The sequence below is a fragment of the Brassica napus genome, chromosome C4, assembly GCF_020379485.1.
Source record: "Brassica napus cultivar Da-Ae chromosome C4, Da-Ae, whole genome shotgun sequence".
Classification (NCBI taxonomy): domain Eukaryota; kingdom Viridiplantae; phylum Streptophyta; class Magnoliopsida; order Brassicales; family Brassicaceae; genus Brassica; species Brassica napus.
Window position 1 is genome coordinate 47,481,650 of NC_063447.1, and position 16,216 is coordinate 47,497,865.

Below are 16,216 nucleotides of genomic sequence, written 5' to 3' on the forward strand. Positions count from 1 at the left end.
CCAACAACTTTACTTTCTTTTTTTTTTTTTCTGATCTTCAATAAGAAAGTAGTAGAGACGCCCAGAGTCTAATTGAAAGTTCCCAACCAAATTTATATTTTTTAAATCAATAATTTGGATTGGTATAATTCAGAAGAAAAACCAGAACATTTTGCAGAACGGTTTAACGAAACATTTTATTTATTTAAATGTAATCTCGAGTTTCATTTATATCACCATTATCAGAAACATGAAACCCACGTTTGTTTCTAAAAATCACAAGCGTATTAATAACCAGAAAGAAAGTTAAGACCATTTGGTATTATATTTCGAGTCCATGGTGAGAGACCGACCTTATTAACCAAAAACAACAAAAGGGAACAATAAAAAAGAGCGAGAGAGATCTTTCTTCTGCTTTTCTTGCAAGAAAATCTCAAAATGCTTCTTCTTAGGATCATCATCAAACCTTACATAAAGTTACGGATGTCCAACGATTTCACGTCTGGCATCTCCTCATCCTTGAACTCCTCCCTGAACAATCAAAATCCCAAGTTCCATACTCGTCTTATAATAAGCAAATATTGAAGATGACAACACAAAAAGAAGACTTACTTCTTTTTCTGAGATTCCATTGCTTCAAGAGCATCACTCTTCAGCTCATCCAACTGAGCTTTAGCAATGCTCAGCTCCAAGTTCTCCTCGTATTTAGGAAGATCTTCTTTCCTAATCCCAAGCCTGTTGATATTGCAAACATGTAATTTCATTAGCTGTGATAACTAACCGATATAGTTGTTCTTTGTTTAGTATTATGGGTGGCTGAGGAGTGGGATAACGCACTTTTTGTTGCCTTTCTCGAATTCAGCAACCAAAAGATCCATTCCTTTCTTGTCGCTTCTCAAGAGAGGCTTCTTTATATCCTTTTCAACTTTCTCCAAAGCCTCGAACATCATGGCCTCAGCACCAAGCTCATCAGTAAGCCCCCTCCTGCAAGATACAAGAATTATTAACTCAATACTATCCAAAAGAGGGTAATGAAACTCATCCAAGGTCGAACACTTACCTGGTGCGGATATCCTTCAACTTCAAGAGGTAAGCACGAGCATCTGGGATCTCCTTAGTCTCGTTCTCAATATCATATTTGATGCGTTGAGATTCGGAGAACATGTCTGCCCTGCATACAAGCAAGAACGCATAGCATACCAAGCAAAAACAAATCAGCAACATACAATCAAGAAAAATAACAGACATCTAGAGAAGGGGTAAAGAAGAGGCCCTACTTTTGCCTGATGGTCTTCATGACATTAGCATACTGTTTGACCGCAGCAGGGTCTTCAGGATCAAGGGTGATCTTCTCCTTACGGAGAATATCAACTGCAGCCAGAAATTTGTTCTTGATCTCCGTAAAGACACCCTTCAACATCTCTGTTCAAAAAATGCAAGACTCTAGTCAATAACTAAAAAAAAAAAAATGCTCTCAGTTCTTACTCTAAACACACACATCTACACACTGCAGATTTAAAAAACACAGCGGAATAGACGAAGAGATAATACAGCTTCTTCACAAGATAACTTGCAGTACAACAGTTCCTAGCGATCATGGTCTGGGTGCTGAGTAAGTACTTCTACAAATTCCAAATGGAGAAAGTGAATTTGACATTTTCTCAACTAGACAACATGCTAAACTCAAAAGCAGGAACGGCTAAACAAAAGAAAGCATATGTTTTCAGAAGCAAAAAAAAGGAAGCATGATTTTTTATACAGAGTTTGTTGACGAACCATCTCCTTTAAAAGTAGGACGAGCAGCTTCCTTGGCAAAAGCGCGGACGGGAATAGCATGGTGCTGCTGCAAAATGACTAAACTCCCTTGTAGCTGCGTAATGATGGTAAGCTAAGTTAGCAGCTAGTCAATCAATGAAATAATAAACGTATTGAGAGACATATAACATCATCTATCGAACTATCAACAACGAGTAGCAAAGGAGGAATCGTTTATCTAAGAATATATCATTCGACACACAAAAAGAAAACATCAAACTTTGAATCAAATCTATGTGTTTCGGTGATGAATATATCAAATCCAGCACCTCACTCTCTAATCATCACATCCAAACACGTAAAAACGCATAAATCGGGGGAAAGTAAAGAAGGAATCAAGCAGACCGAAGAAGATGATTGAAATGCATCGAGCGAGCGGAGAGAGACTAAACCTGCTTAGATCTGGAGAGGAAACGAGAAGCGTACGCCATTTTTTTAGAAATCGAATCTCCTCTTTCTCGAAATTAGGGTTTGTGCTGCTGCTGCGTTGAGATCCCTATCTGAGAGAGCACTTGGAGGGTGTTGTTTGATGGACAGACTAGACTACTTTGTTATTCTTTTACGGAGTCAAACTTCATCGTTGTACAGCCTAGATCAACGGCTCAGATTTATCCCTATGTTAAAATACTTCAATTTCTTTTTCCCCGTCGAACCAAATTTTCATTTCTGAAAGCCCAATGGGCAAGTTACATACACAGAGACAGCCCATTTCGTACCATTTACAACTTTCATTAGTAAATTCAGGGGGAAAATGGCCTATTCCTCTTTAACTAATTGTTTCCGGCTTTTTCACACACAAACTTTTAAGCCTTGCCAAAAAACCACATGAACAACAAGAAAGTGGTTTATTCCCCTATGAAGTAGTTTTTCCTGGCTTTTTCACACACGAACTTTTAATTCATGCCAAAAAGTTCATGAACAACTCTATTTTTTGAATAACATATACAAACTATCGATTTTTAAATTAATTCACCTAAAACCGTAAATGGTGTTATTTAAATGTTAAATAGGTTTATGACAGGTGGAGAGCCGGTTTAATTTGGATTCATAAAAAAAATACTACGTAGTTTTATCCTTCTTCTCTTTTTTTGTCAACTGTTCTTCTTTTTCACAAATAGTTTTACTCTTCGTCATCAAGTGTGGATAAAATTTATTATTCTGGAGAAGAATAAAATGTTTTACATGATGCATAAAGAAAGAAAAGCAGCAACTACTAGCTTACAATCTCCATGTATTGCCACAAGGAATTATAAAATCGACGCAATATTCCCAACTGATGATGAAGTGTAAAACGATTCCTGATAAAAAAAAGCAATTAACAAAAAAGAAAGAAGAATAAAACGACATAGTATTTTTTTATCAACCCAAATTAAACCGGCTTTCCACCTGTCATAAACCAAGTTAACGTTTAAATTACACCGTTTACAGTTTTAGGGGAATTAGTTTAAAATAGATAGTTTGTGTATGTAATCCCAAAAATAGAGTTGTTCATGTGCTTTTTGACATGATTTAAAAGTTCGTGTGTGAAAAAGTCAGAAAAACTAGTTCATAGGGGAATAAGCCATTTTCGTGTTGTTCATGGTTTTTGACATGGTTTAAAAGTTCGTGTATGAAAAAGCCGGGAACAATTAGTTCATAGGGGAATAAGCCATTTTTCCAAATTTAGGCCTAGGAATTTTAACATGATCCCGAACCGGAACCGACCCTAAAATACCAAACCTGAAACCAAACCGAAAATTTACAAGTACCTTTTGGGTCTAAATTTCTTTTATCCGAAAGAACTGATCTGAATAGACCTAGACCCGAAAAGAACCGACCCGAATAGACCCAACTTGATAAGAACTGATTTGTACCGACCTTAAAAACATATATATCCAAAGCTATGATTTTTTGTGTTCTATTATATATATATGTAATTTAGTTAAAATATTTTTTGTTAACAATACGTGTTATTATTTATTTATTTTGTAACATTTTTAAGTAATATGAAGTTTTAAAATGTAAAATTTAGAGTTAAAAAATGTTTTATTTTAATTATTAATGGTTTAATTTAAGTTATTTTGTGAAATTTTAGATATATATGATAAATGTCGACTAAATTTGATGGAGTTTGGGTAGTTCATGCCTTTTACAGATCCTAAATACCTGAACTTCTTCCGGACCATACAGACCCAAAAATACGGATATTTTACAGGAATTTTAATTATATACCGAACCGACCTGGACCCGAAAAGAACCGACCCGAATCCAAACCGAAAATTTATAAGTACCTATTGGGTCTAAATGTTTAAGATCCGAGAGACCCGGACCCGAAAGGAACCGGTACGAACCCGACCCGAAGACCCGAACGCCCATGCCTAAGTAAACTAATACAAAATATACTTCTAGATTTTTGATTGGTGACATAAATTACAATCCATTAAGTTTGGATTAAGATTATAATTCATATTTCAAAACCAATCATGAATTACTTTTAACCTTTTCATTTAATTTCTTTGATTGGTAATTTGATTAGTAACATGTTTTACACTGATTTTGTTGGAGTTAGACATTGAGATTGATCTGCGCATCCGCGGATATGGGTTCTTACATTTTTGTACATTGATATTTTTTTTTCATAATTATTTTTATATATTTTAGATTGATCGTAATATAAATAATTTTATTCAAAAGATATGGACTGAATCGGGTAATATGTTTATTTTTGGTACAAATATCCAAATCCGTTTCAAATACATTTGTTATTTAGATATTTTTAGGTTCCTATACATAAAAACCAAACTCATCAAAACCCAGAATGACCCAACTCAAAATCCACAGTAAATTTATAATATTCAAGCGAGCCTAATTTCAAAATAAAAAAATAATGATACCCGAAAAGAATAATCCACACCTAAATGGATATCCAATGTTCATGCCTAACAGATTTTATAAACTAATAAAAATGACTCTTTCTATGTGTTTGGCTAAATTAAGTGAAATATATAGAGTTTTTTATTTAGTAAAATAATTATACGGAGTGAATAATAAATGTAACACATTTTTATTATTTTGATTTAAGTTATTACTTTATTCACCAAACTATGTTTTTGAGTTATTTTTTGGCTACATAATTTTCCACCGACTGAAACTAAAATATAAAAAGTTTTAATAAAACAAACTAAATAGAACGTTTAACCATATGAAAAATCCAGTTATTTTTCATTTTTGATTTTAAAATTGGCACAAAATTAATGTTGATTAACTAATAAATAAAAATCGGCATTATTATTATAGTAATATAATTAAGGGCTTTTTGCAGAATTGACCTATAACTTAAAGTCAAACACAAAACTAACCTTCTTTTTTTTGAAAATTGGTTTTGCCCTATTCACCACACAAGTTCATATAATTTACGAAAATGCCATCAATTTTTTTTTTCTTTTTTTTTTCGAAAATGACATTTTTACTCTCTCACCCTCATCATCTTCAAGTAATTACAAGATTGTCATTGTCATCAATACCACAACCACCATGAACAACCAATTTGAAGCTCTTAATGCTCCCAAAATTGATTTACCCTTCTTCTTTTTCCATTCTTGTGAACTAAACACAACATATCTCTCACTTTCTCTCCACAATGAGCTAAAAAAACCCAAGATTTTGATTCTAAATTTTTTATGGTTCATAGAGTCATAGAAGCTAACGATTCAGGGTGGGTTACTTTCGTTTGTGATTCTGTGTGCTTGGAGAAGCCTTATGTATGCTAAGGAACTTATCTCACCAATTTAAGGTATGACATCGAGTTTTTTTCCAGATCTGTTCGTTAGACGACTTACTTGGGAAGTCGTCTGGCTGTAGACAACTTACCTGGAAGTCGTCTGGCTGTAGACAACTTACCTGGAAGTCGTCTGGTCAACGCAGAGGTTATTTTTGCAATTGACTTTGAAATCTGTAACCTGAGACGACTGAAAGTTAAGTCGTCTGTTTTTGTTTGGTTTCAAAAAATTTTCCAAAGAACCTAGACGACTTACATTTTAGTCGTCATAGGTTAGTTTTGCATTTGACTGGACAATTTCAGAAGTTTGACTTCCCCAGACGACTTACATTTCAGTCGTCTGGCGAAAATTAAAATAATAATATTTTTTTAAAAGTAGACGACTTACAGTTAAGTCGTCATAGGTTAGTTTTGCAATTGAAAAAAAAACTTCAAAATTTAATTATACACAGACGACTTATACTTCAGTCGTCCACGAGACGACTTACTTGTAAGTCGTCCAGAATTTTTTTCTGAGATTCTGGTCAAACCTCGTAAATCCTGGACGACTTACATTTCAGTCGTCTCGTGGACGACTGAATTATAAGTCGTCTGTATATAATTAAATCTTGAAGTTTTTTTTTCAATTGCAAAACTAACCTATGACGACTTAACTGTAAGTCGTCTACTTTTAAAAAATATTATTATTTTAATTTTCACTAGACGACTGAAATGTAAGTCGTCCAGAAAAGTCAAACTTCTGAAATTATCCAGTCAAATGCAAAACTAACCTATGACGACTGAAATGTAAGTCGTCTAGCTTTTTTGGAGTTTTTTTTTTAGCCAAACAATAGTAGACGACTTATTTTTCAGTCGTCCGAAATAACAGATTTCAAAGTCAATTGCAAAAATAACCTCTGTGTTGACCAGACGACGTATAGTTTAGTCGTCTGGACAACTTAGATTGAAGTCGTCCGCGTCTTCTCCGCTAGTTTTTAAGTCTTCTACGTTAGTTTTTGAATAACTTGTATTTTTAAGAGTGATAAGTAACTTCAAGATATGTAAAACTCATATTTACAAAATATGTTCTCTCCCTTAGTTTTACTAAATTTGACTAAGTTTTTCAACGCAAACTTATAATAAAATATGATATGCTTTGACTAGTTACTATTGTTTGTTTCCATCTCTTAAGTATTATTGTTATAGACAATAATGATGACTATTGTTATGAGTTGGAAGAAGGGTTAAAATACTTTTAAAATGTTGTATCAATATAAAGCTACCAACATTCTTGTTTATTAAGATGAGAAAAAGGCCATTGGAGTTTATTATTGCATATGAGAGATCCAAAGATAAGAAAAAGGCTACTGAAGTCTATTATTTCATTGATTTGTAAATGTGTAAACACATTGTTAGCACATTTAATACATCTTGGAAAACATTATTACTGATTTTACAAAAAATTCACAACTAAAAGAGTAGACATGCAATTCACAAAACAGACCACAAACAAAACTATTATAGATCATTCCTCTACAAAGACAAGCTTGGATTCCACTTGAGTAGACAAGACCACACGACTTTTAAGAAGTCCAGACGACTTCTAAGAAGTCCAGACGACTTCCAGACGACTTTACAGGAAGTCCAGACGACTTTACAGGAAGTCCAGACGACTTTACAGGAAGTCCAGACGACTTTGTCAGAAGACTTCCAAGAAGTCCAGACGACTTCCAGACGACTTCCAGACGACTAACAGGTAAGTCGTCCCAGAAGTCTTCCAGATCTGAAAAACCTGCATATTAAATCCAGATCTGAAAAACCTGCATATCCAAAAACGTTCAAATGGCTTAAAAACAGAAAAAATGAGTGAAAGATTAGATAAATCTACCTTTACAGAACACACAAAAATACATATCTAAAAATAATAGATCTACCTTTAAATTAGTGGAAGATGAGTACCATCTAATTAAAAACCTGCAAAAAAGATAGATTATTAAGAAAGACATGAGACAAAACTGGAAAATTCATATAAAGTTTGGTGTTTTCAAGTCAAAGAGATTAGAGTGGGTTTGGAGAGTTTTAGTTTGGGAAAAAAGTAAGAACTTTATACAACAAGAAGTTCCCAAATGAAGAAAAATCGACATAAAAACTTACCAAAACGCTCAGATCTATTATGAAAGGGAGACTTCGTCAGAAGACTTCCATGAAGTTCAGACGACTTCCTGGAAGTCCAGACGACTTCCCTGAAGTCCAGACGACTTCCTGGAAGTCCAGACGACTTCCTGGAAGTCCAGACGACTTCCTGGAAGTCCAGACGACTTCCTGGAAGTCCAGACGACTTTGTCAGAAGACTTTCAAGAAGTTCAGACGACTTCCAGACGACTTCCAGACGACTAACAGGTAAGTCGTCCAAGAAGTCTTCCAGATCTGAAAAACCTGCATATCAAATCCAGATCTGAAAAACCTGCATATCCAAAAACGTTCAAATGACTTAAAAATAGAGAAAATGAGTGGAAGATTAGATAAATCTACATTTATAGAACACACAAAAATACATATATAAAATTTATAGATTTACCTTTAAATTAATGGAAGATGAGTACCATTTGATTAAAAACCTGTAAAAGAGATAGATTAGTAAGAAATACATGAGACAAAACTGAAAAATTCATATAAAGTTTGGTGTTTTCAGGTCAAAGAGATTAGAGAGAGGTTGGAGAGTTTTAGAATGATGAACATTACATTTTTGTTGCAGCCATTTGAGAGGAGGAGAGAGAATGTGTAAATTTTTCTTTATATAGGGAGACAAAAAATCCAATTAAATTAAATATTTTTTACTCAGACGACTTCCTGGACGACTTACATTTCAGTCGTCTGGTGAAGAAATTAAAACAGACGACTTACATGTAAGTCGTCCAGAAGAGTTTAATATTTTTAGCGGGAAATTAAATATTTTTAGCGGGAAACTAAAATAGAAGACTTTCCAGACGACTTACAAGTAAGTCGTCTGGTTTAAATTATTTAAGCGGGAAAATAACTTTTTTTAAAAATTTTAGGCGGGAATATTTGGACGACTTACATGTAAGTCATCTATTTTAATTTCTTCACCAGACGACTGAAATGTAAGTCGTCCGAGTAAATTATTCAACAGACGACTAAAATATACGTCGTCAGAGTAAATTATTCAACAGACGACTGAAATATAAGTCGTCCACACCCTAAACATAACCCCTAAACTTAATTATCTAATTAAAGACTTCATAAAATCAAATCAAACTTGAAAAGTGTTTACTATACACATAAATAAACACATATAGGTGAAAACTAATTTTTGAAAAAAACATTTTAGTTTTCCAAATTCTAACCCTAACAATACATACAATACTACAACATATGTTTGCCAAACTCCTAAACCAAAGTATTTCATGATTCACTATTTCCACTCATCTATCTTCAAAACAAATCAATTTTATCATATCTTAATTTATATCACTTAAAACTGTTTATAATTACTTGATTTTTATTTTTCACGCATCAAAATATTTTTTTACAAGATTTATAAATTATTTTTAAAATAAACCGGTACCAGACGACTTACACTTCAGTCGTCCAGACGACTTCCAACATCTCAGACGACTCAGACGATTTACTAGGGCTATATTCGTAAAAATGACTTCTGTTTTTTTTTTTGGTCACAAGGGGCTGAGCTGTAATTTCACTAGGCTTTTAGGTTAGTTTTGCATTTGATTCAAGTTTGGGTATAAGTTTGGGGTTAAAATCAAGTTGTGGGTTAGTTTTGGCAAAAACCCCTATAATTAATGATGTGATGTATTGTTAAGATAATATAATTAATGAAATTGTTAAACTGAGTGAAATATGGAAAGACAATTAATATAATTATATTAATGAAATTACTAAAAGAACACTATACTTCGTTTTTATACTATTATCTATGTTTCCAAATAATTCTCATTTATACCGATATCCTTGTTTTCAAACAGTATCAAAATGTATATCAGTTTTAATAATATAGATACTAGATTTTGATCCGCACATTTGTGGTGCTATTTGTTTTAACTTTTAAAAACATACCGAATATGTTTATTGTACATGAATATTGTGATATTGGCATGGAAGTATTATTGTATTGAATGTTATTTGACTTTTTATTATATACAAATTATGCACTTCGGAATTTTGTTTTTTATCTTCGGATTTTTAGGCTTACAAAATTATTAGTAATACAATAAGTATGTGATTATTTGAATTGTCATTTATTTTTATGTCAGTTTTATATTATTCATGTGCATTAATATTTAAAACTTTGAAAATAGTAATTATTATGATATAAACGGACTACTTGTTTTTTATAGGCAAAAATGATTTTTTTAATATTTACGAAATGGTAAAAATGAATTTATATTTGTGTATCATATTATTTGTATTAATTTATATATATAATAATAAATTATGAATAAAATTAATTAAGTGTTTACTTTAAGAAAGAATTTAGGGAAATTACCACAAATACCACATTCATATTACCACTTTTCATGTTTACACTAACCACTTTTACCCTCACTTTTATTGAAGGGTAAAAGACACTTATACACATAGATTTAACTAATCTAGACTTAGAGTTTAAAGTTGAAGGTGGGTAAGGTTTTTGGAATGTAAAATTTAGGATTCTAATAAATATATAAATAAATACTTAAAAATATAATTTTTTTTAAGAAATAGTTTCAAACATAATTTTTGATTTTCAAAAAAAAAATTTTGAAAAAAAACAATCGAATTTTTTTTTTATAAAAAATTTCAAATTTGAAAAAGTATAATTCGAAAACATAAAAAATATATATATTTTTTTATTTAAATAATGATTTATTATATATATAGATAACATGGGTATAAGTGTATTTTTTCACTTAATAAAGAAGATATTTTTTGAAAATGTCCCTTTAGTAGCAGTAAAGATGAAAAGTAGTACCATGAAAGTGATAAACATATAAATTCCCCAATGATTTATTAAGATATATTGTCATTTGAAATAATCATTAATATTAACAATAAATTAAATTAAGGGATAATTTGCAAAATACCCTATTTAGGATTTGAAATTTGAAAAATACATTGTCTTTATTTTTTTTGAAAACTACACTTTCTTTAATGTGAATTTACTTTTTTACCCCAATTTGATATTTCAATAATTAATATATAAATTCGAAATTAATAAGAATATTATAATTATTTATGTTTATGATAAATATGTGTTTAAGATAAATATATGTTTAAGATAATTATCATGAAGTTTATATAGATTTTAATTTATTTTTTTAACTTTATATAAACACAAGTCACGTCTCGTTCTATACAAAATTTTCATTCTTTTTTGAAGCCGAGACCAAGTAAGTTCTTCTAACATGATATTCAAATATGTGTTTATTTTGTTTTACTTTGAATATGAAAAAAAGAAGAACACTAGTTATCATTGGTTTCACATTCTTAGTTTCACAAATAAACATAGTGGCATTATCATTTGAAACAAAACAACTGTGTTGTTCTTTCTTCCAAAAATTAAACGAGACTTCCGAAGAAACAAGATTGTCTACCCAAAACATTGTGTAGTTCAAGTGGCTTCTCAATGCAAACAAACGACATCAGTTCAAAATAATCAACCTTATTACAAAATAAAAACTAAAACAATTATCAAAACCTAGAGTAACCAAAACCAAATTTTGCAGAAAAAGCGTTTAGAACAGAAAAAAATGTAGAACATAAAAACATCAAATTCCAAAGTCGCAACGTACTGGCACGATTGTGTCATGTACGATGACATCTTGAGCAAACTTGTTTCCGTGCTTTTTTCGAACTGTTGATTATTCTCCAAAACATTCACATCTTGAGCAAGCTCTCTGAATATGCCGCACACAAGTATGACTTTTGGTAGTACTGATGAAAAATAACCCATGGTTCAAGAAGACGAGATGCGTCTTGCGTTCTTTTATTTTTTTTCAAAATAATAAAAAATACATTTAAGATATATTAAGAAGATATGGGAAAGATATTGTGTAGTATATTAAACAAAATATTCTCTAACGATTTTTTTAAAATTATTATTTTAAATGGTTTAATAGAAATTTAGAAATATTAAGATTGGGCAATTTGGTAAATTTATATATAAATAAGTGTATTTTTCAAAAAGTTTAAACAAAGGTGTATTTTTCAAATTATATTCTTATTGAAGTACATTTATCCAAGATTTCCCTTAAATTAATTGATTGTATTTTTAAGGAAGTTTTTTTAAAAAATCATTAATGTTAAAAATTAGGATTAGTTAGTTTCTAATGGCATTAGGTATAATTAAAAAGTTATTTTAAGGGTTAATTCGTACTTTAAATTTAATAAGATAGATTACACATTTTGATATCAAAAGACACGCTTTTTTTTTGTTTTGACTTTATTCTCTCTAGGCTAAAAGTCTTTTACTTAGACTTTTAAAATTATAAATAAAAATTAATTAGGTCAAAACTAAGAGTTTAATTAGTGTAATAGATACTTAATTACAAGTTTATTTAGTTAGTTTATATAGACCAAAAAAAATAACCTAATTATTTAGTTACAAGTTTATTAATTAGTGTAATAGATACTTAATTACAAGTTTATTTAGTTAGTTTATAGCTGAAAATTGAGATTGATTAAAAGTAACTACTAACTATTCTATAGTATAATAATAAACTAGGAAAGTGATATTTTTTTTTTTGTCAACATTGTTTCATTAGAAATTGATCCAATGGGCATTTTACATATCGGTATTGGATTATTACATAAAAGCCCAGATAAAATATTATAATCAGCCCAAAACCCGAAGAAGAAGTCTCTGGGGACACCACGTGTCCTTCACGGAGAAAACGGTAATCTAGACCTCCGTATAGTTTCTTCGCCATGCAAAACTTCATCTTCTCCACCTCCGTTCTTCTCTAATCACCACCGTTGTAGTGTCTAAAGCCACCCCGCAAACCCAAAACCAACTTTAACCGCAAATACTTGAGCAAAGGGACCTCGAATCAAATCGAATCAAGACCCTTTACCGGACCGTTGAAAGCAACGCCGATTCTCCTGAATCTCCTTCATACTCGATTCTTTGTACCCATCAATCTCATCCTTCTCTCTCTCAGAGATGCTCTACTTGAACGCCATGAATGGCTACATAAAGAAAGCAAAGATTGACTCTCGTAAAAAAGAAATCAGAGTAAACGATGAAGAAGGTCTTTGATCAAAGATTTGACGGGATAAAATTAAGCCTAAGTGGAGAGCAAGTATAAAACAAAGATCCAGTCATATAGATCGGATGATTATTAATCGACTCGAGACATGGACAAAACAAAATCTTGAAGAACAACCCTGTTTGAACCAACAAATACATCAAAAGTCGCCATGCAAAGCGTTAATTCGACAAGCGGAAGAGGAGATTCGCCGAGCGAAAGATATTTACAACAAAAGAAACAAACACAAAAGGGTTAAAATAACACTTTTGATGAACTCTTCAAAGAGAGGTCATAACAAAACGAAAAAAAAAAATTCAAATTAAAAAAAGAAAAGGAAAGAAGAGAGAGAGTGTCCCGTTTATTTATTTTATTCTAGGAAAGTGGCATCTAGTGTAATATTTTTTAGAATGAAATATTTTAGTGGGGCTAGATCTGATATTTATAAAGAAATACTTTATACATTTTTTTTATAAAGAAATACTTTATACATTGATTCATAAAAATATATTTTTAACATAATATATATTAAGATATTGAAAATTTTGATAAATAGGTGTACAAATTAAATGTACAGTTTTTTGTTTCTATATTTTGGTTATATTTACATCATTTCGTTTTGTATAATTTTTCATGTTTAGTTTTTGATACTATACAAATATTTTTTTCAAAAAAAATAACAAAAAGAATGGGGCCCGGCTCTGATTGCATGCATGCAATATAAGAGTATTGTATCGTTTGGATTGTATATTTGTCAAATTTAAAACCTAAACTAGTGATTTTGCGTTTAATATATAAAACGCAGCGTTCAGTTCTTCAAAAGAGACGAATACGCGCGTTTTGAAGTTGGTTATATAACGGAAAGTTTCAGAGGCGAGAGAGTTTGAGAAGATACGCCAGAAGGAAAGAACGAAAGAAAGATCAGAAGAAGAAGTAAGCTTGCGATGGGTGATGATGATCATAAGCCTCCGCCAACGACGGAGGAGATTCGCCAGAATATGATCTGTTGGGTCCCTCCTAGATGGAGAGAACCAAGTGGGCATGAGACATAATAATAATTCTCATGACCCTTTGCACTGTAGACTCACAATAATAGAGTTTTGACAAAAAGAAACAAGAGAGAGAAAGGAGAAAAAGAGAGAGAAGGAGAAAACTCATAAGGTGATTTCAAGACTGGATTTGGAGGGTCAAACGGATCCTGATCGAGCTGATATTTTGTGGGAAGCTTCTTCAGTCAGTGGGTTAGAGGTTCACCGAAAGGATTTGGATTTCAACGGTTGGATCTTCTGTTGTCTGGGTTTTCTTGAAGCTGGTCGTCATAGTTCTTCAGCAGAGTAGTCTTGGGTGTTTGGTAAATCCAACGGTGAGATCTTCTCTTCTTGAGCTGAAATTTGGCAGAGGTATTGTCGACTTGTTTATCTTGGATTTGTACGGTTGGATTAGTTTCTGGAAGCCGGAATCTTTGTGAGCTGAGATCGTTTGGTTGCTGCCGGTTTTGAAGCTTTGTGTTGCTCTCTTGTTGTTGTTGTTTGTGTTGGAGATAGCTATTTGTAGCTAGACTCTCTGTTCTGTTCAGGCTGTTGAACAGGGAGGACGTGGTTGTACTCATACCATTTATATATTGGATTTTTGAGTGGACTACGGTCCCGTGGTTTTTCCTTCTCACATCGAGGAGGTTTTCCACGTAAAAATTGTGATTGTCTCATTTACGTTTCCGCTTATACTATATTCTGCCATCGTCGAAGTATTTTATTCACAGGTTCACACAAGGTCAGGGGAACACGACCATTAGTATTTCCGCTGCGCCGTGTGACTTTCCCCAACAGAGTGGTATCAGAGCTTCTGGTTTTAGAGCTTTGGTTTTGATAACTTTGGGTTGTTATTTGCTTGTGTGAAAGATGGAAAATATGAGCAAGATGATAAGCTTGAATGGTGCTAACTATCATCTATGGAGGGCAAGATGGAGGATTTGCTCTTTGTTAAAGAATTCCATGTTCCAGTCTTCGAGGAGCAGAAACCTGAGAAGAAGACGGATGAAGAGTGGAAGTTGCAGCATCGCCAAGTGTGTGGGTTGATAAGGCAGTGGGTAGATGATAATGTGTTGCATCATATTGAGACTGAGACGGATGCTCGTTCTTTGTGGAAGAAGCTGGAGCAGTTATATGCTAGGAAGACCGGAAACAACAAGATGTACATGATCAAGAAGTTGATTGAGCTGAGGTATCAGGAGGGGACTCCGATGACAGATCACTTGAATGCGTTTCAGGGATTGCTCAACAAGTTGTCTGATATGGGCATCAAGTTTGATGATGAGATTCACGGTCTGTGGCTTCTCGGTACTTTACCGGACTCTTGGGAGGTTTTCAGGATGTCTCTTTGTAACTCCGCGTCGGAAGGTGTTATTTCGATGGATTCAGTGAAGAACAGTGTTCTTAATGAGGAAGCAAGAAGGCAGTTGAATGCTAGCAGTTTGCGTTCAGATGTTTTTGTTACTGAGTCAAGGGGGAGAAGTACAAGTAGAGATCCCAAGAGAGACAAGAACAGGAGCAGGAGCAAGTCTAATAGATTTGCAAATATGGAGTGCTATTTCTGTCATAAGAAAGGGCACATGAAGAAGGATTGCTGGAAGTTGAAAAACAAGCAGCAAGGAAATCAAGAAGAAAAGGTGGATCGGGTGACTCTCACCGAAGATCAGTTTCTCATTCTTCTTGAGGGTGATGCCATTAATGTCGCATGCCAGGACACCAGTTGGGTGATTGACAGTGGAGCTACTACTCATGCTACATCACAGCGGGATTTGTTTTCTACCTATACTACGGGTAATTATGGTTCTGTGAAGATGGGGAATGATGCGATGGCTCAGGTTGCTGGCATTGGTGATGTTTGCTTGGAGACTAGTCTTGGTACTAGGCTGGTGCTTAAGGATGTTAAGCATGTTCCTGATATTAGGATGAATCTGATATCGACGGGAAGACTTGATGATGAGGGCTATTTTAGTTTGCACGGTGGTGGTAAATGGAAGCTCTCTCGCGGTTCTTTGATTGTGGCTCGAGGTGAGAAGTCTTCATCTTTCTATTGGATGCAGGCTAAGGTCTCCAAAGATGTTGTTAATGCGGTGGAGAATGATAATGCCATGGAGCTATGGCATAAGAGACTCGGTCACATGAGTGAGAAAGGAATGGATGTGTTGTCTAAGAATGAGGTGATTCCAGGAATCTTTGGTTTGCACCTACAAAAGTGTTCGCATTGCTTTGCGGGAAAACAACACAGGGTATCTTTCAAGTCTTCCGCACCTTCTAGGAAACCCGAGGTACTGGATTTGGTACACTCAGATGTGTGTGGTCCAATGAAGACAAGATCTCTTGGCGGCGCATCATATTTTGTGACTTTTATTGATGATCATTCAAGGAAGTCGTGGGTATTT

At 33.1% G+C, this 16,216-nt stretch overlaps 1 protein-coding gene across 1 annotated transcript; it reads right to left on the bottom strand.

Annotated features, from left to right (window-relative positions):
• Nucleotides 1-162: 162 nt before the first annotated feature.
• Nucleotides 163-2,406, bottom strand: LOC106376931 (probable ATP synthase 24 kDa subunit, mitochondrial). Its single transcript, XM_013817063.3, has 7 exons — nt 2,187-2,406; nt 1,756-1,849; nt 1,257-1,401; nt 1,040-1,150; nt 817-963; nt 592-714; nt 163-510 (listed from the first exon to the last, which is right to left on the bottom strand). Exons 1-7 carry the CDS (start codon nt 2,223-2,225, stop codon nt 447-449), a joined length of 723 nt encoding a protein of 240 aa, XP_013672517.1. The 5' UTR covers nt 2,226-2,406; the 3' UTR covers nt 163-446.
• Nucleotides 2,407-16,216: the final 13,810 nt, after the last annotated feature.